Source organism: Pelobates fuscus, chromosome 4, assembly GCF_036172605.1.
Source record: "Pelobates fuscus isolate aPelFus1 chromosome 4, aPelFus1.pri, whole genome shotgun sequence".
Lineage (NCBI taxonomy): Eukaryota > Metazoa > Chordata > Amphibia > Anura > Pelobatidae > Pelobates > Pelobates fuscus.
The window spans coordinates 242,315,241-242,335,831 of record NC_086320.1 but is presented as its reverse complement, the minus strand read 5'-3'; the positions used below and the strand labels follow the sequence as shown (position 1 = coordinate 242,335,831).

The window sequence follows — 20,591 nt, the reverse complement described above, 5'->3', positions numbered from 1 at the left end:
AATAGTAGTATAAAATAACACATTTATTTAAATAAGATATAAAATAAAATATAATAATAAAATAGAGCTGTGTAAGTCCCTGGATGGTGACACACAAGCTGTAGTTCAGCCGCGTTTCAACTCCGTATGAGTTTTCAGCAGTGCATGAAGAGATTTCTAAGCTGCTTCCTTTTGAATCCGCCGCTTGTAAGACTGCCAGTCACGTGAGCGGAAGTTCGGCTTTTCCGGCGTCTGATGGCACTTGCGGTATTCTGGCACGAACAATATTCTTAGGAAATACTTCCTTACTGGGACTCTCTGCAAGTCAATGCTAAATAGGGTCCTGGAATGAGGCACCTGTGACAGGGAGAGGTGCAAAAGTTATATTTTATGTTTGGTACTCCTCTATAAGTAATCATTGGTTTCTCTGGTAAGATTTTTTTTAATAGTGTGTCGTTCTGTAAGATAAAAGATAACTTAGTGTGACTTATAAGTCCATGTCAGAGGTTTGGTAATCTCCTATGAGTATGTTCCACCAAGTACAAATTCAATATGGTGACTCCCATAATGGTAGCTTTGAATGTAGAGCAAGATGTTATACTATTTTACACTATCTATTAGCTGCTCTAACAGATCTTTTTATTATGCTTTTAATGCTATATCTCCCTTTATTGTTTTACACAAATATCTTTAAAGTAAAGATTGTCAAAAAAAACTGTTTTTTGGTATAACGTGTGCACTTTTCAAGAACAGTTCCTTTATTGAATTTTAGCTCTACTATGTATAATTTAGTAACCATGATTCCCTTGCACAGTACTAATTGAATTAATACTGTTGCTTATAATTTTCCTTATTTTTAGTTGTCTGCGGTTTGGTGTGTTTGCCAGCACGAGAAGACAAGTGACCAGCAAAATATACACAGAAGATGTATCACAATTTGTAAGGTATGTACATTATTTTCAAGGAATATCTATTTTTTCTGATGCCTTATGTGTGCCCAATGTAGAAATGTTTGGCATCTGATTTTAAAGTGATTGCAAAAAAACATGTAACATTTATTCTGCATGCTTTTAAATTCCATGCAGCAATATAAACATATTACTTTTATATAGATAGTGATCTACTCACTTAAAGTAAACTTTATTTTAGTTAATTTTCTTAAACAGTGCATTTTGCAGTCCATGCCTTTAACATTGAGAGGTTTTTGCTTGTATGTCCGTAAAATTTGCATTATTTTTCTTAATGAGAAAATCAACCTTAATGTTTCTGCCTGCAGTGGTATGTTGTATATGACTTGGATTCTATTGTAAAGGAATCTGTAAAATGGAAAGTGCATCTTTTACAAGTAGTGATGCTAGCTAGACATGTTGTATGAATTGTGAAGTATTCCAAACAAACAACCTGATAAATATGTTTCAAATATGTTTACTGGCCAGCTGCTACTGTTAGTGAGTAGCGTCTGTTTCTCAAAAAAAAAAAAAAAAAAAAAATCACCACAAGCAGCAGGGAATTATGAGCTGTCAGTACTGTTAATAGCTTTTGTTACCGGAGGAATAACAGGAACAAACCGCAGAAGCCACAAATAGAGATATGGACACAGGTATTCATGAAGTAAGAGGCCTTCATTCACACACTGATCGGGTCTTAGATGAACTCCTGTTCCAAAAATATCTGAGAGGCCAAAAGCATTGTGCAGAGGACTTTTGTTAGCAGCATATCCACTCCCGTACAGTATAACCCCTCCTATATTCCTCAGACCATTTAGCACACAGGATATTCAGGATCACCTTATATGGGCAGACCACATGGCTTGTTAAAGACAAAGGAATTTACTATCCACTTCCACACATGCTCAGTATACTGATGACTCATCCAACTGTTTGTAATCAGATACTAATTAGCATATGCCATGGGGAGATTTCGGCCTACTAAATTTTGACCATGCTGGAATCCCATCACACTTTAACATGGTGTAATGGTGTGAAGTTTAAGTTAACTGCTACTAAGTGACTGGACATCTCTTGGTTTCCAACCATGTTACTTCAGTTTACATGTTGCTGCTTCCTCCATGTTTCATACCTGTCTCTGCCTGATGGAAACAACATAAACAAACATGCAGAGCAACATAATAACTTTAGTTTAATTAAGTGGTTTTAGTGTATAGATTATGCCCCTGTAGTCTTACTATTTAATTGTTTATGCATCCCAAGTCACATCTCCACTAGCTGTGACACACAAAGCCTCACAACACACTTCATGAAAAAGAGCTCACATGTTTTAGTTTACTTTATTGCTTTTGTGACGGAGCTCCTGTACTCTGACTGAGTACCTCCGCCCAGTCTGCTTCCTAGGCGATCACATGATGTATTCACTTACGGGTAGACACGGAGGCAGGGGAGGGCTGGCAGCCTTAGGCCTGGGGGGCAAAACCAGTCAAGTGGCCCATTGCACCACCAAATCAGTTCACCATCCATGCCCACCTTTTTCTGGTTTTATAACGGATATTGATGTTATGCTAATCAGTAGCTCTTTGCCATACCCGCTCCTTCATGGCTTTGACTTTCAATGTTGTCAGAGCGCAGGCTGAGAATCTCTGAGCCTGTGCTCTGACTCACTAACTGAGCACCGGAACCACGAGGGAGAGGATATAATCTGACTGCACCTACTGCTGGTGCGCACCAGTGGACCACCAGCGAATCATTTAAATTAAATATGCTGGTGTACCCAACTTGTGAGCTGTGTTGGCCGCTGGGCGCCTCTGTTGTCATGGCACCCTGCGTGATCGCACAGCTTGCACACCCCAACGGCTGGCCTTGCTGACACACACTGACGTTACTACTTAGACAACCCTCAATATTAATACAGACATCAGAGTAAACACCAATAAACTGTGGAAAGAGAGCTGATCCCCCCCAAATTTATAAAGATTTACTTAGAGGATTTATTGTAAGATTAAATCATTACTCCTCCTCTCTCTCTCCCATGCGCTGCTCTGTAGGCTGGGAGGAAGTGAAGAGTAATCACATTCTCCCAGCACAACGCCACCTGTGGCTGCATGGGGAACAGCTGTTTTATGTAATGCTTGCAGGACAGCCAGCTGCCGCAGAACCTCTTTGTTCCCGTCTCTGCAAAGGGCTCCAGGCACTGCTTGTTGTGAGTGTGAGCCACTGTAAATTAGGGGCAGACGGCACTTGCACTGCGGTAAAGACGGGTCTGGGCAGGAGGAGAGTGCAGTGCAATCAGTGCACTCCCCGCCTGTGGGTCTCCAGTAGACTGGTGCACTTGCCCAGGATCAGAGCCGGTGCAAGGATTTTTGCTGCCCTAGACAAAATAAAAATTTGCTGCCCCCCCCCCCCCATGTGACATCACAATGCCCCACCCATATGATCTGCCATATGAACTAACGCCAATGCTGCACACAGTGTGTGTTTACATTAAAAAGCCTGCAGGGACCAGCTATAGACACCAGAACCACTTTATTAAGCTATAGTGTCCCTTTAATGTGAGGTAAATTATAGATTAGTGTCACTAATAATATACTAGATTGCCTACTTACAACTAGATGCGGATGATGATGAGCTGCAGTTTGGCTCCACTGGTCTGGTGTATAACAGGATCTCTGGAGGCTGTTTGCAACTGTGGTCACAAAATTCAATGTTCTGGGAGAATTGGAAGTAGTTCCATTATTTTGGGGCCCCTTACACAGCTCAAGGTCTGGGCCCCATGGCCTGATGGTGAGTATGCCCATAAGGCCCACTCATAAGTCCACTTATATGTTCCACCCACCCATGAGTTCGCTCACAGGGAGTGGAGTGTGTAGGGGATGTGTTATGTGTTATTGTAGAGGATCTAATATGTGTGCTTATGGTATGTAGTGTATAGGGATACCAGTTTGTGCAGGTGATGCAGTGTGTTTGTGTGTAGTGGAAGCAGTGTGTATTTGCGTATAAGGAATGTATTATGTGTTTCTGGTTGTGTGTAAGGGATGCATTGTGTGAATCTGTGTTTGTATGCATAAGGGATGCAAGGTGTGTGTCTGTATGTGTGTGCATTGAGTGTAATAGATGCATTGTGTTTCTGTGTGTATGTAAGAAAAGCAGTGTGTGTGTTTGCATGTGTGTGTAAGGGTTTGCATTGTCTGTTTGTGTATGTGTGCAAAGGATGCATTGTCTTTGTGTGTAAGGGTTGCATTGTGTGTGTGTGTAATGGATGCATTGTGTGTTTCTCTGTGTGTAAGGGAAGCATGTTGTGTTTCTGTGCATGTATAGGAATGCATTGTGTGTTTCTTTGTATATATAGGGAAATACATTGTGTGTGTGTGTGTGTGCGCGTAGTGTGAAAGAGCTCCCTGTCTTGCCCCCTGTCTTATTGCTCCCCCCTTCTTCTTACTCCCCCTTCTTCTTATTGCCCCCCCTTCTTCTTACTCCCCCTTCTTCTTATTGCACCCCCTTCTTCTTACCCCCCTCTTCTTCTTCTTAACCCTCCTACTTCTTCTTACTCCCCCCTTCTTCTTACCCCCTCTTCTTCTTCTTACCCCTTCTTCTTCTTACCCCCTTCTTCGTCTTACTCCCCTTTCTTCTTCTTACTCCCCCCTTCTTCTTCTTACTCCCCCTTCTTCTTCTTACTCCCCCCTCTTCTTCTTACTTCCCCCTCTTCTTCTTACTTCCCCCTCTCCTTCTTACTCCCCCCTTCTTCTTATTGCTCGCCCCTTCTTCTTACCCCCCTCTTCTTCTTCTTACTCCCCCCTTCTTCTTCTTAACCCTCCTACTTCTTCTTACTCCCCCTTCTTCTTTTTACCCCCTCTTCTTCTTCTTACCCCCTTCTTCTTCTTACCCCCTCTCCTTCTTACTCCCCCTTCTTCTTCTTACCCCCTCTTCTTCTTACTCGCCATTCTTCTTCTTCTTACTCCCCACTCTTTTTCTTACTCCCCCTTCATCTTCTTACCCCCTCTTTTTCTTATCACACCTCCTTCTTACTCCCCCCTTCTTCTTACTCCCCCCTTCTTCTTCTTACCCCCACTCTTCTTCTTACTCCCTCCTCTTCTTCTTCTTACTCCCCCTTTTTCTTACACCCCCTTTTTTCTTACTCTCCCCTTCTTTTTATTATTTCTCCTCCTTCTTACTCCCCCCTCCCCCTCTTCTTATTCCCCATCTCCCTCTTCTTACTCCACCTCTTCTTCTTATCTCCCCTCCTTCTTACTCTCCCCCCTCCCCTCTTCTTACTCCCCCTCCCCTATTACTCCGCCCCTCTTCTTATCCCCCCTCCCCTCTTCTTCTCTTCTTACTCCCCCTTCTTCTTACTCCCCCCTCTTCTTACTCCCCCTCCCCTCTTCTTACCCTCCTCCTCTTACTCCCCCCCTCCCCTTACCCCCTTCTTTTTACTCCCCCCTCTTCTTATTCCCCCTCCTCCCCTCTTCTTACACCCCCCTCTCCCCTCTTCTTATCCCCCCTTCTTCTTATCACCCCCCCTTCTTCTTACCCCCTCCCCGTAGCGTGGCCGAGCTCCTGTCCGGTCCGCGGTGCCTGGCCGGAGTGATAGGAAGGTGCACGCTCAGTGTGCACTTCCTGTCGGTCCGTCCGGTTACAGGAAACAGAAACTCCGCGCGGAACAGGAGTTTCTGATTCCTGTAACCAGCTGGACTGACAGGAAGTGCACACTCAGTGTGCACCTTCCTATCACTCTGGCCGGGCACCGCGGACCAGACAGTAGCTCGGCCACGCTACAGGGGAGGGGAGGGGAGAAGCAACTGCAGCCACCTGAGGCTCTTTACAGAGCGCTCAGGCAGCTGCAGCATTAGGACTGGCCCACCGCGGCCGGTCTTAAAATTATTTAGGGCGGCCTGGGGGGCAATTGCCTCCCTGCCCCCCGGCCCAGCCCGCCCCTGCACGGAGGGAATCAGGGGCTTCTTCACTATTGGTGAGTACACATTTATGTTTCCTATATATAGAATATATTTTTGCATTGGTACATTGATCTTGAGGAAGACCCGAACGGGTCGAAACGTCAGTCATTTTTTGATGTAAATACCTTTATGGAATAAATTCATATGTTGTAACAGACCGCCTTTCCCCCCGACTGGGTACCTCCTTTACTGGATGCTCCTAGCGCTTCCAGAGGGCTCCAAGCTCTCCACCAGACACCACAACCACTGCAGACCACACGAACTGCTCTAGCTTGGTTGGGGTCTCGCCGTCTCCTACCCACCCAGGACCTATGACAAGGCTCCATGCTCCAGTGAGTGAACCTCTCCTCCAAGAGAGGGAAACAGGAACAAGCTCTTAAAAGAGCTTGGAAGTGATTATCCAAGGGAGCATGCAGAGCATAGCAATCCCTTGTAGTGATATAGCTGGTTACCCCCAATAAGAGACAGGACTCTAGATTGCGGGTGAAGAAGAATTGAACTTTTTAATCCAACACTGCTTTTATGCCCATTTTACAAGCATAGTACCGCCCACAGGGTTTTGTAAAACATCCAATAAAATACGTACATTACACTAAAACACTCCCAGCAATTTTACACAAACACTCCCCTCTGCCCGTGATATAATTACTGAACACAATGGGTTAATGTAATTATCACAGGCAGGAAAAATATACTTTTTACAAATACACTTTATGTAACTTTAAAAATATACATTCAAGCTTCATAAAAATTACATATTCAAATTCAGCGCACTTTAATTACAAACAAATCCAAAATTCAGCCAATTCCATTCAGGGGTTAAAAAATTAGCTGGAAGTCCTTTATGACCGACCGCAAGCACATTTTCCTGCCCAAAACAGTTCCATAGATTTGGACAGTGCGGTTGGTCTATTTTACACAGAAAAATGACTAAGTCCCATTCGAATGCACGAACGGGGCCATTCGTGCAAATGGCTTAGTATAGCAGTGAGTTCAGACAGCCGAACGGGACTTAGTCTCTGTAGCTGAAAACTGAGTGTAGGAGAAGGTAAGGGTCAGCGGTGCTCGTTGAAATGTGTAGCCGATTTCAGTTCCTTGGATTTGGCTATACATACCGCTGACCTCGGTCGAATGAACAAAGATGGCCGCCACCACGTGTTAATTTGCACGAACTGCGGCCACCCACCGGTCGGCAATTTACCTACAGCAGGCTCCCAGCCTGGGAGGTAAATTGCCTGCACACTTCAACTTCTGGGTGGTCCGCCGGGGAGGTACTTGGTTCAGTAAGCTCCATTTACTGAACCAAGGTGGAGAAAGCCATAAGAAAAGTATTTTAAAGGTCTGGGGACATAGTCTTAAAAGGGCATTGTTCCCAAAAGTCACAATATGTACCCAGATGGTTCTTGAAGAGCCAGCACGGTCCAATAAAAACTATAAGCCCCAATGCTGTTCTTAAAGGGCCATGCCCAGCAGGGCCATAATCATGAGGAAGGAGGCCGGCAATTATACTTCTCCATAAGCCAAGGACACAGGGCAATTTGTCACACAAAATCCCAGTTACAAACGGCAGTTTGTAACATATGTATCTACATAGAAGCCCTGAAAGTGCATCCCTTCATTCATCTTTATATATTCACAACGCGGATTTGCACCCAGGCATACAATATTGTGATTACTCTGGAGAAAGGGTGAGTGACAAGCTACCTGTTTTGTGTCTATATATATATATATATATATATATATATATATATATATATATATATACACAACACATAGTAACCCCCTGCACTCCAAATAAAAATATTTTTATACCTGGTGCTCTGGAAGCTCAAATGTAGAAAATTGCAAAAACCGGCACTCAAGGATTTCGTTCAAAGATATTTACTGTTGTAGAAATTCGACGTTTCAGCTCCTCTTGGGAGCTTTCATCAGAACATACAAAATCATAATGTGAAAAACACAGTTATATAAGGGATAAGTGAATAAATAATTAGGGTACTTACATACAGCTGGCTATCAGGGGCTGCTCGTTGCCGTTTGCCGCCAAGTATGTCAAGACCGGACTCATTTCCGGGTTGGTCACCTGACCGCCGCCCACCGTCTGATTGAACAGATTGCGTAGGTGCTTAGCAACCGAGGACGCAGACGTCCCATTGGTTGTAGCTCATTTCTACGGTGTCCAAACGTGGACAATCTAGTGAGTGTAATTCAAACCGCATTTCAAGTGTACTTTAACAAACGTTAATAATTTAACACACACTGGCTTCACGGAAACGAGCAGTTCCAATACAGAGAACAGCACTACATAGTTGATTACACAACAGCCTCACAAGTAAAAAAATATAGATAATAATAATAATAGTTAAATGCAAAATTACATACACATTGATAAGTGCACAAATGATTATACAAAAAATGCAGAATCAAGCATAGTTGTTATAAGTTTCAAAAGAGATCTATGACCAAAAACAAAAAAGCATGCTAGTATTGTGAAAGAACTGTGTACAAATCTAACACTATCTTTTATCAAAGGCTATGAAAATGAGTGAAAAAAATATCAACACTAAATGTAGGTGTAAAGTACTATTATATTTAAAAATGAGTACTATCCTGCTCATTGATGTGATGAATGTGATGAGTGACTAAGGTGTGTATATTTACAATATTAATGTGTATGACATCAGAATAATAAAGAGACAAATCGGTGTGTCTAACCGTGACTTGTCAAAAAAGTGTTGTAAAAAAGTTATATGTATGTTGACCCCTGCATAATTAGATTAATTAAAGATAGAAAATCTAAAAATAATAAAAATGCAACCTAATACACAAAGACCAAAACAAACAAAATAAAGACTGCTGTCCTACATTTAGATGGAAATATTTTTATCAATATAGATTAAAAAATCAAAAAATCAAAAAGTCAAAAAGAGGAGGAAATATTGTATTCACGGACTACATATGCCCCCTTAGATGCAACTCTCATAAGAATGCTATGAAAGAGCACTTCTCATTGAGGCCCTTCGGGGACAGTGTTCCTAATTGGTGAATCCAATAGTCTTCCCTTTGTAATAGCAATTTCGCTCTATCACCTCCACAATTTGGCATTGGAACATGTTCTATTGCTATACATCTAAGTGAGGAAAGTTGATGTTGGAACTCTAGAAAATGTCTGGCCACAGGTTTGTTCGACTTGCCATCACGATAGGCAAGCCGGATACTAGATCTGTGGCCTCTGATTCTCTCACAGAGAGCTGTCTCTGTTTTACCCACATAATTTAAACCACATGGACAAGTGAGTTTGTAAATTACGTGATCTGTGCGACAGTGTATCCGTTGTCGAATCTTATACACTTGTCCTGTGTAAGGGTGTGTGAAGGTTTTAGATGGAATAAGATGTCCGCATGTCACACACCCCAAACACCTTACACACCCACTATTTGTGTACCCCACTTTCGTCCTGTCATAACAATGTCGAGGATCAGTCTTCACCAACATGTCTCTTAAGTTCTTGTTCCGTCGGTAACAGGACATTGGTGTGTGCTGAAAAGTCTCTGGAAGTGTGGGATCCAGCTCCAAAGTGTGCCAATTTCTCTTGATGATTGTATTTAATTCAGAACTTGTGGTGTTCAATTGTGTTGAAAACCTACATCTGGTTGTCACAGTTTCTCCTTTAGTCCTTAATTTTGAATCAGATATTGATTTGGCTTTTGTCAAGGACATTTCGGGGATAGCCCCTCACTTGGAATTTCTCATACATTTAAATGAGTTGTTGTTCACATTTTTCTCCAAGGGAATTGTTTCTTAGAACCCGTAGAAACTGCGAATAAGGCAACACATTTTTCAAATGAGTAGGATGAAAACTACTGTAGTGTAGTAAGGTGTTCCGGTCAGTCATTTTGGAAAATAAAGTATATTCCAATCGTTGATTGACAATCATAATTTCAATATCTAGGAATTGGATGTTAGACTCACTGATGTTTGAAGTGAATCTTACTGGAGTAGGTAATTTGTTTAGGTTGTGCACAAATTGAACAGCTTCCTGTCTTGTACCGCCCCATAAAATTAGGACATCATCGATGAACCTAAAGTAGCGGATGATTTGATGTGTACATGTCTGAAGAATATTGTTGGTTTCATATTCATACTGTAACAAACCACCTCTTTTACAGGTAGGGTTGTCACAGATCTTGCAGTAACCACCGCCTTCTAGGGTATATAAAGTCCAGGACACAGTCAGCTCGGTTTTCCTTTTTTTTATTCAATAAGAAAGCAGCAGGTGCTTTAAATAATAACAAAAACAAACAAAATCCCTTGCTCTTGCTTGAGCTCTTACTAGACGCTCACATATCCTCCCCCCCAGCTCATACCTATTGGTTTGAGCGACCATGGAAATCAGAGAGTGTACCCTCGACAGCCCATCAGCATAACCTTGTCGCAGACTAGCCCTGTGTTCCACAGTGAAATTAAAAGATTGTAAACTCAAAAACCACCTGGTTACCCTGGAGTTATTTTCTTTGTTCTGATACATCCATGTCAGAGGTGCATGGTCCGTTATCAAGTGGAACTTTCTGCCCAGCAGGTAGTATTTTAGAGAGTCTAATGCCCACTTAATAGCAAGACACTCTTTCTCAACAATAGAGTAGTTCTTCTCGTGTGGGTTTAACTTCCTGCTCAAAAAAAATATAGGGTGTTCTTCACCCTGGTATTCCTGTGAAAGAACAGCCCCCAAGCCATTATCAGAAGCATCTGTCTGAACTATAAAGTCCCTGGAAAAATCTGGGGTCACCAAGACAGGGTGGTTACAGATAGCTTCCTTCAGACTCTTAAAAGCCTCTTCCGCCTCAGGGCACCACTTAACTATGACCGGGGATTTGGCTTTAATAAGGTCTGTTAGAGGTGCAGCAATGGTAGCAAAATCTGGGAATCCGCCTATAATATCCAATTAAACCCAAAAATGCCTTTACTTGTTTCTTTGTAAGGGACTGTGGCCATTTTTGTATGGCTTCTACTTTGGCTTCCTGTGGTTTAACCAAACCCCTCCCAATAGAGTAACCTAAGTACTTTGCTTCCTCTAAACCAATTGTACACTTGGAAGGGTTGGCGGTTAAGCCCGCTGAGCGGACAGCATCAAGCACCGCTTGAACTTTGGGGAGGTGGGATTACCAGTCTGTACTGTGGATGACGACATCGTCCAAATATGCTGCAGCATAACGAACATGAGGTCTAAGAATTCTGTCCATCATTCGTTGGAATGTGGCAGGTGCCCCATGTAACCCAAATGGCAATACAGTGTATTGAAACAGGCCACTGGGTGTTGAAAAGGCTGTCTTTTCTTTGGCTCTTTCGGTGAGAGGGACCTGCCAGTAACCCTTTGTTAAATCCAAGGTTGTTAGATAACAAGCTTTACCCAGTCTTTCTATTAACTCATCAACTCTGAGCATTGGGTAGGCATCAAATTTTGAGATAGCATTTAACTTGCGGTAGTCATTACAGAACCTCCATGTGCCATCAGGTTTTGGCACCAATATAATAGGACTACTCCAGTTACTCTGGGATTCTTCAATGACTCCACGTTTTAACATGCTCTCAACTTCTAAGTTTATAACCTCCCTCTGGGCCTCAGGAATTCTATAGGGCTTGAGATTAACTCTTTTCCCCGGTTCGGTTATTATGTCATGTTTGATCACTTTAGTCTTTCCTGGAACTACCGAGAAAACATCCCTATTTCTTCTGATGAAATCTCTGACCTCTTGCTTTTGATGCACAGACAGAGTCTCAGATATGTTCACCTCTGGCTCTACTATAGGAGGTTCTGAAGGTTTTAAAGCAATCAGGATCTCCCTGTCCTTGCATGGCTTTAACAGATTTATATGATACAACTGTTCAGGTTTTCTTCTCCCTGATTGTCTGACTTTATAATTGACATCACTCACTTTTTCTATTGTTTCATAGGGTCCATGCCAAGTCGCAAGGAACTTATTCTCCACAGTAGGGACCAGAATCAATACCCTGTCTCCAGGTTGGAACACTCTGACTCTAGCATTATGGTTATAGCTGCTTTTCTGAGCCTGCTGGGCTTCCAGCATGTGTTCCCTGACAATAGGCATGACGGTGCCATTCTATCCTGCATTTGAGCTATATGCTCAATTACACTCCTGTGAGGAGTAGTCTCCTGTTCCCAGGTCTCCTTAGCAATATCTAATATTCCCCTTGGATGTCTTCCATATAACAATTCAAAAGGAGAGAAGCCCGTGGAGGCCTGTGGAACTTCCCTAATGGAAAACAGTAGATATGGCAATAAAAAATCCCAATTTCTTCCATCTGCATCAATTACCTTGCGTAGCATACTCTTAAGGGTTTTGTTGAACCTCTCTACTAAACCATCAGTCTGTGGGTGATATACTGGGGTCTTAAGATGTTTAACCTGCAAGAGCATGCACAACTCTTTTGTGACTCTGGACATGAATGGGGTCCCCTGATCTGTCAGGATTTCTTTAGGAATACCCACCCTACTGAACATCAACATAAGTTCCTTAGCTATTACCTTTGAAGAGGTATTACGCAAGGGAATGGCCTCAGGGTAGCGAGTTGCATAGTCCAGGATGACTAATATATATTGGTGTCCCCTAGCAGACCTTAACAGTGGCCCCACTAAGTCCATAGCGATCCTTTCAAAAGGCACATCAATTATGGGTAAGGGTACAAGTGGACTAAAAAAAGTCCTGAAAGGCGCCCTGTACTGGCACTCTGGGCATGAAGAGCAATAGTTTGTAATAGCAGTAAACACTCCAGGACAGTAAAACCTTCTAAGGACTCTCTCTCTAGTCTTTTCGACTCCCAAATGTCCCCCTAATACGTGGCTGTGAGCCAACTTTAGTACTATATTTTGGTAAGTCTGAGGAACCAACAGCTGCTTAATGACGTCTGAATCCCTTTTTTCTACACGCTACATTAGGTCATTTTGTACTTCAAAATAGGGGAACGGTAGGGCTTTTCCTGGCTGATTAGCAACCCCGTTTACAACTTTAATATCATTTCTAGCTGTCACTAAAGTGGGATCTTCCCACTGAGCACTTTTAAAATTACCTGGACTAATTCCAATATCAATTAGGTCCTTATCCTTGTCTGCAGTATTAGTATGTTCCTCACTAGTTTGAGCTGGGTTATATCCTATTAATACTGGTTTAGGGCAGTACTTTCTCCTTTTTCTTATTTTTCCGTCACAGTGGTCAAAACCCAAGTCAATATCGGAAAAAGGGAACACATTATCCTCGGCCGATTGACTAATTTCTGATAAATTTTGTTCCCTCTTTTGTACAGCTGCCCATAATTCTAGAAAATGAGGAAAGTCTCTACCGATCACTACCTCATGGGCTAATCTAGGTACAACACCCACTCGGTACTTTAAATCCCCATACTGAGTTCCAATATTTACTACCGCAGTGGGGTATTCCTTTTTATCACCGTGAACACAGATAATGCCTATTTTCTGTACATGATCGGGTTTTACCCAAGGTATTATAGACTCTGTTACCAACGTTACCATACTGCCTGAATCAAGTAATGCTTTAGACATTTTTCCGTTCACAGTTACACAGCATTTATGCGGGTTATCATCATAATCATTGTTAACAGTACCATAACAGTTAAACAAACATGAACGGGCTCCCTCATCTTTGCCCATATTGCATTCCATAGGTTCATCCCCCAATGGACAGTCTTCGGCCATATGACCAGCCTCTTTGCACCTGAAACATTTGACAGTAAAATCTGTCCACCAATCAGTTTCTCTCCCAGGCCTATTAGGCCTGGATGCCCCCCTGGTGTTTTGTGTATAGAGCTGCCGCTCTTCAGCTCCCCTTAAACCTTGAACAGTCTTACCAGGTCTTGCCGAATCATGGGGCTTAGGATTGCGAGGGTTTTCCTTTGAAGTAGGACATAGCAGTTCTCCTGCAGCCACATATCTTTCTACCAAGGCAATCAGTTGGTCAGCTGTATGGGGGTCACTTTGGCTGACCCAGCGACGTAGGGCAGCTGGTAAACCACGCAAAAAACGGTCCATAACTAGGGTTTCCACAATGTGGCTAGCTGAATGGATTTCAGGTTGTAGCCATTTCCGTGCAAGGTGTATGAGGTCAAACATTTGGGAGCGTGCGGCTTTGTGTGAAGAATATGACCATGAGTGGAACCTTTGGGCATGTACTGCAGAGGTTACACCCAGTCGTGCCAAGATTTCAGCTTTCAATTTGCTGTAGTTACTTGCATCGGCTGGTTCTAGGTCATAATATGCTTTCTGTGGCTCTCCACTTAGGAACGGTGCCAGTATGCTTGCCCACTCACCAGCCGGCCATCCCTCTCTCTCAGCAGTGCGCTCAAATGCCAGAAGGTACGCCTCAACATCATCGGATGTGGTCATTTTCTGAAGATAGTGGCTCCCCCGAATCGTCTTTGGCTGACCCTGGTATCCTCCATCATGGTCTCCATTCAATTTTCCAGAGATAGCTTGGATTTCCTGTTGTAGCCCCTGGGTGACTTTTTGCTGCTCCTCACGGGCTACTTTAAACATCTCTGCTTGTGTCACAACAAGCTGTTTCACCAAGGACTCAGTGCACTCCATTTGTGTTTTGGCCAGGACTTTAGCACCCTCTGCCTGGGCCAGCACCAGTTGCTGCAGGGCTGCACTGTTTTCTGCAGCTCTCCTGTTAGCCTCCTGTTGCACAGAGGTGGACTGGATCAGAGCCTTGACAACATCCTCCATGTTGAGCTTTAACTGACTTCTACCCTCAGGCTTACGTGGATGCCCGCATCCTCCACCATATGTAACAAACCACCTCTTTTACAGGTAGGGTTGTCACAGATCTTGCAGTAACCACAGCCTTCTAGGGTATATAAAGTCCAGGACACAGTCAGCTCGGTTTTCCTTTTTTTTTATTCAATAAGAAAACAGGTGCTTTAAATAATAACAAAAACAAACAAAATCCCTTGCTCTTGCTTGAGCTCTTACTAGACAGGAAATTGCTATCTGCAATTGGGTGGCTTTCCCACTTACCAATTTTCCAAACAAAAGAAATGTCTTTGCAATGAACACGGTTGTCATTCACTCTCCTAGCTGTCTTTTTCCTCCCTCACTCTGCAGCAGGCTGCCCTCTTCATTTAAAGGCCTGTCTACTAATTGACTAACTACAGGTGAGTGTCAATTTAGGTAACTCTTAAGTCAGATCTAAATTGTGGTTTGTTACACAGCAACTAGTGCTGTTGGAGCATTGGCCCACCCTACTCTCCAAATACTCCGCCCCAGGGACCCATACCATGTTTTGCAGAACCTCAGCAATGTAGATTGCAAACACTAACATCCTCCCTGGGGCATTTAACTGAACATTCTCAGGTTGCAGTTTAGCAAATCAGGCCTGATGTATCTTCCATCAACCACAATGCCACTTTTACGCTCACAATACATAAAAGTATTGGCATACATTGGAGCCATCGCTGCTCCCATTGATGTGCCTGCTATCTGTAAAAAACAATCCTTCTCAAAGCGAAAGTAATTGTTTTGAAGGGTAATGCTCAAAAGTTCTAACACAAATTCAATAGTGGGTCCTTTATAGTGTTGTGAGTGGGAAAGCAGATTGCGCATAGCTTGAATGCCTTCAACATGGGGGATTATAGTATACAAGCTGCCAACGTCCAATGTCATCAGAATGCCTTTAAAGGTCCCAACTTCTTTCAATCTTGAGAGGAGGTCTGGGGTGTCTTTGATGCAGGTTTCTAAGGAAGTAACTAGGATTTTGAACAAATAATCTAAATATCTGGCAATGGGTTCCAAAATACCTTGTGTAGCCAACACAATTGGACGTCCAGGGGGATTCGTCAGATTTTTATGAATTTTCGGCAGGGTATATAGGATAGGTGTTCGTGGTTGTTCCTTCTTCAGATATTGATAGAGTTCAAGGTCTATGTGTCCAGCATATAATCCAGATGTTAGCACATCCTCAATCTTTCTTGCTATTGCCTTTGTGGGATCATGATCTAAATGATGATAGGTTTTAGTGTCACTTAGTTGTTGTCTAATCTCCATGGCATAGGCTTCATACTCCATAATTACTATCCCACCGCCTTTGTCCGCCGGGCGAATCACTATTGAGAGATCAGTGGATAGATTTTTAATGATGTTACGTTGGGCCTTTGTGACATTGGAATATTTCAAGCGATGTTGTTTGAGAATTAATTCAGATTCCCATTTAGTTGTGGACAAAAATGTTTTAATTGAACCTTGTGTAGCCGGAGGATCAAAAGTGCTAGATGGTTTGACTTGGTATGAAGTACCAGAGTTGGATTTTTAAAGAATTCCTTCAGTCTAATTGAGCGGCCGAATTTGTAGAGATCGATTTCCCATTGAAATGGATTAGGGTGTGCCGTAGGTATAAAAGAGAGACCCTTGCTTAGCAATTGCATTTCTGAATAATATCACGTTTGGAGAGGTTGAATACTGGAATTACTTGCGAACTGGTGGTTTCCCTCTGAGACCAGTGGCATTTTCCTTTCTGTCCGCGTCTAGTGTTGTTCCTGTTGCGTGTTTTCCTTTGCTTCTTGTGACCGTGGGTGAAGGCGACATCTTGTCTTGATCCCTGATTTGATCTAAAAAAGCTGGTCTGTTGTTTCCAGCTTGGTTAGCTTCACCCTCTGAGGCTGATTCCCCAGATGTGACGTCAATAGTTGTTACATTGGGTTTCACTATTCTCTTGCAGAATCTTCTTGGTCTTCCTTTATGCTCACCTGTTAACCATCGGTATACAGTGCCTTCCTGATAATCCAACTAAACCATCTCCATCTTTTGACGTTTGAATTTAATGAGTTGGTTCTTATATTTAAGAACTTCCTCATTCAATTTCAAAATGGTTTCAGTTCCCTCCTGGGTATTCAACTGTAAAGCAAATTCTGATTCTAAATTTTGAATTTTCATTCTGACTTCGACCAAGCCTTCCTTCACATCTTGTATAGTCACAAGCATTAGATCCAAAGAACATTTGTTAAGTACTGAGGTCCAGTTACGACATACTTTAGCTTTGGACCTGCTTATAGTAGGGATACTCCTCATTCTGAACCCCCGGGGTATTTGTTTGGCCCTATGGTAGTCGGATAGGAACGTACCATGAAGGTCCAAATCTACCTCTTTTTTCTTTAATTTCAACATTTTAAAGTAAATGTCACGTAGGGTTATTGTTACTGGGAATTCCCGGCTTGTAGTATTCCAGAGAATATCCTCAGCTTGAGCATCATCAAATTGCAAAGTGTTGGCTTGTGATGCACGAACACCTGTTTGCACTAAGAAATCCTCCATCATAATTGATAATTTATTGTGGTACAATTATTTCTGGGAGTTGAGGAAAAATCAGTAGTCTAATTTATGCAGACAGCATTTTTATTATTTTTAGATTTTCTATCTTTATTTGTTAACCCCTTCAGGACCGGCCTGTTTTTGCGATGTTTGTACGTTAAGGACCAGAGCAGTTTTAACACTTTTGTGGTGTTTGTGTTTAGCTGTAATTTTCCGCTCTCTCATTTACGGTTCCCATACAAGTTATATATTGTTTTTTTCAGGACAAAAGGGTCTTTCTTTACATACCATTATTTGTATTATGTCCAATATTGTATTTAAAAAAAATAATAAAATATGGTGAAAAATTAAAAAAAAAAACATGTTTTTGGACTTTTACTTGAAAAATCTTTTACTTATCTACAAAAGCTAATGAAAAAAACTGCTAAATAGATTCAAAATTTTGTCCCGAGTTTAAAAACACCCAGTGTTTACATGCTTTATTGCTTTTTTTTGCAAGTTATAGGCCTATAAATACAAGTAGGAAATTGCTGTTTCAATATATATATATTTTAAATGTATCAATAGTGACCTTGTAACACCGTTATCTGTCATAAATCCCTGAAACACACCTAACATGTACATATTTTTTTAAAGTAGACAACCCAGGGTATTCAAAATTGGGTATGTCCAGTTTTTTTTAGTAGCCACTTAGTCACAAACACTGGCCAAAGTTAGCATTTATATTTGTTTGTGTGTTAAAAATGCAAGAAACGCTAACTTTGGCCGGTGTTTGTGACTAAGTGGCTACTAAAAAAGGCTGAACATACCCCATTTGCAATACCTTGGGTTGTCTTCTTTTGCAAATGGTATGCCATCATGGGGCTAATTCTCATTCCTTGGCTACCATACGCTCTCAAAGGCAACCTAACCAATCCGACAAATTTCAATTAAAAAAAAAGTAAAATCAAGCCTTATATTTGACCCTGTAACTTTCACAAACACTATAAAACCTCTACATGTGGGGTACTGTTATACTCAGGAGACTTCGCTGAACACAAATATTAGTGTATCAGAACAGTAAAATGTATCACAGCAATAATATCCTCAGTGAAAGTGCTGTTTGTGTGTGAAAAATGCAAAAAACTTCACTTTCACTGACAATATCATCGCTGTGATATGTTTTACTGTTTTGAAACACTAATATTTGTGTTCAGCGAAGTCTCCCGAGTAAAACAGTACCCCCATGTACAGGTTTTAGGGTGTCATAGAAAGTTACAGGGTTAAACACAGTGCTAGCAAATTAAATTATCTGGACTTTCGGCCTGGGTTGGCAGGCAGGTCCCTCAAATTGCAATCATTAAAATTACTTAATTAGGTAAAAATATTACATAAATACACATGTAGAATTTTAATATATATACATATTTATATATTTGACGTCTACGTGTATATTTATGAAATTATTTATGTAATTATGTATATGGACATATGTATATTTTGTATTGTTTTTATTTATTTATTTATACATAGATATATATATCATTACATTCTAAGTATATTTTGATATAAATATATATATATATATATATATATAAAAATACTGTTAGAATAAAATTGCATATATAAATATTTTTTATAATTATTAAAAATTATTTTTATTTTTTGTTTATTTTTATTAACATATTATTTGTATTTTATAATAATATATATATATCATATATATAGCAATTATATATATTGTATATATTCGTGTGTAATTTAAGTTTAAATGTAATGTAATTTAGTGTAATTTAAATTTAAGTGTATTTTTATATTAATATACGTATATATAAATATAAAAATACACTTAATATGACATTATATATATGATACATATACATATATTATATATAGATATAATACATGTATATATATCATATATATATATACACATATTATTAATTTTTTTTACACTGATTTTACACTGGTTTTTTTTAACTTTATTTTTTTGATTTTTCACTTGCAGGGAGACTGCCTGTCAGCACAGACAGTCCTCCTGCAGGCAGATACACAGACACCTATTGCGGTCATGTGATCGAGTGATCACATGGCCGCAGGGTCCTGATCTGCCGAGGGGGGACTGCCCGGGCAGACAGGCAACCCCCCTGGACCGGGTGGAGCACTGATCGCCGCCGTGGGACCGACGGCGATCAGGTAAGTAGCCCCAGACCGTTATGACGGTTCAGGACCGTCAGCGGTCCAAACGCATGTTTTACCGCTGACGGTCCTGAACCGTCAGCGGTCCTGAAAGGGTTAATATATAGTTTTTTCATATTTTGGTACTTACAGCATCTAATTATGCAGGGGTCAACATACATATAACTTTTTTACAACACCTTTTTGACAAGTCATGGTTAGACACACCGATTTGTCTCTTTATTATTCTGATGTCATACACATTAATATTGTAAATATACACATCTTAGTCACTCATCACACTCATCACATTCATCACATCAATGAGCAGGATAGTACTCATTTTTAAATATAATCGTACCTTACACCTACATTTAGTGTTGATATTTTTTCACTCATTTTCATAGCCTTTGATAAAAGATAGTGTTAGATTTGTACACAGTTCTTTCACAACACTAGCATGCTTTTTTGTTTTTGGTCATAGATCTCTTTTGAAACTTATAACACAATTCCCAAGAGTTCCTTATGGAATTCAAACTTAAGTTTGAACAGTTAGGCAGAGAGGATGACACCCAGGGGCGGACTGAGCACTCGGGCAAATCGGTCATGGACCGAGGGCCCGAGGCTCTAGGGGGCCCGCCTGCCTGCCTGCCATGCAGTAAAGTAATAGCTGGGCTGGGGAGTTAAACAATCTCCCCAGCCTGCATGCAGTCAGTCAGGGGCCCGCACGGCACTCCGCGGGCCCCTGTTACAAAATACATATCCCCCATGTTCAGGCAGGCACAGTAAGAGACAGCTAAAGGGCCCTCCTAAAGACCCACTATGCTGTCTCTCACTGTGCCTGACTGGTGAGCATTGCAGGAGAGCTGTCTGTAGTGCTGATCAGGCAGCTCCGTGCGGCTCCTGATAGAGGAAATGACATCATGTGTCAAAGGTTCAGGGAGCCATGCGGAGCTCCCTGATCTGTTAGAGGCAGCACTTCAGTGAGAGACAGCATGCTCCAGTGCTGCTGGGAGAAGGATTAACCCATCTGGCCAAAGGTAAGGCTCCTTTCATCCAGCAGCTCCTCTTCCTTCTACTCCCTACTGCCCCTACCCCTACAGCCCCTCTACCCTCTGCTGCCCCTTTGCCCCCTACTCCCTGCTGCCCCTCTACCCCCAGTAGACCCTCTGCTGCTTCTCACCCCATACTGCTCCTCTACCCCCTGCTGCCTCCCAC

General features: G+C 41.7%; 1 protein-coding gene across 1 annotated transcript in view; it reads left to right on the top strand.

Moving 5' to 3' along the window:
- The window catches only part of LOC134609418 (polycystin-1-like protein 1), a 166,154-nt gene that overhangs the window by 34,409 nt on the left and 111,154 nt on the right, over nt 1–20,591 (top strand). The window contains exon 2 of the mRNA XM_063453094.1: nt 840–923. Within this exon, the coding sequence (XP_063309164.1) occupies nt 840–923 (84 nt within the window). The remainder of the gene's footprint in view (nt 1–839; nt 924–20,591) is intronic.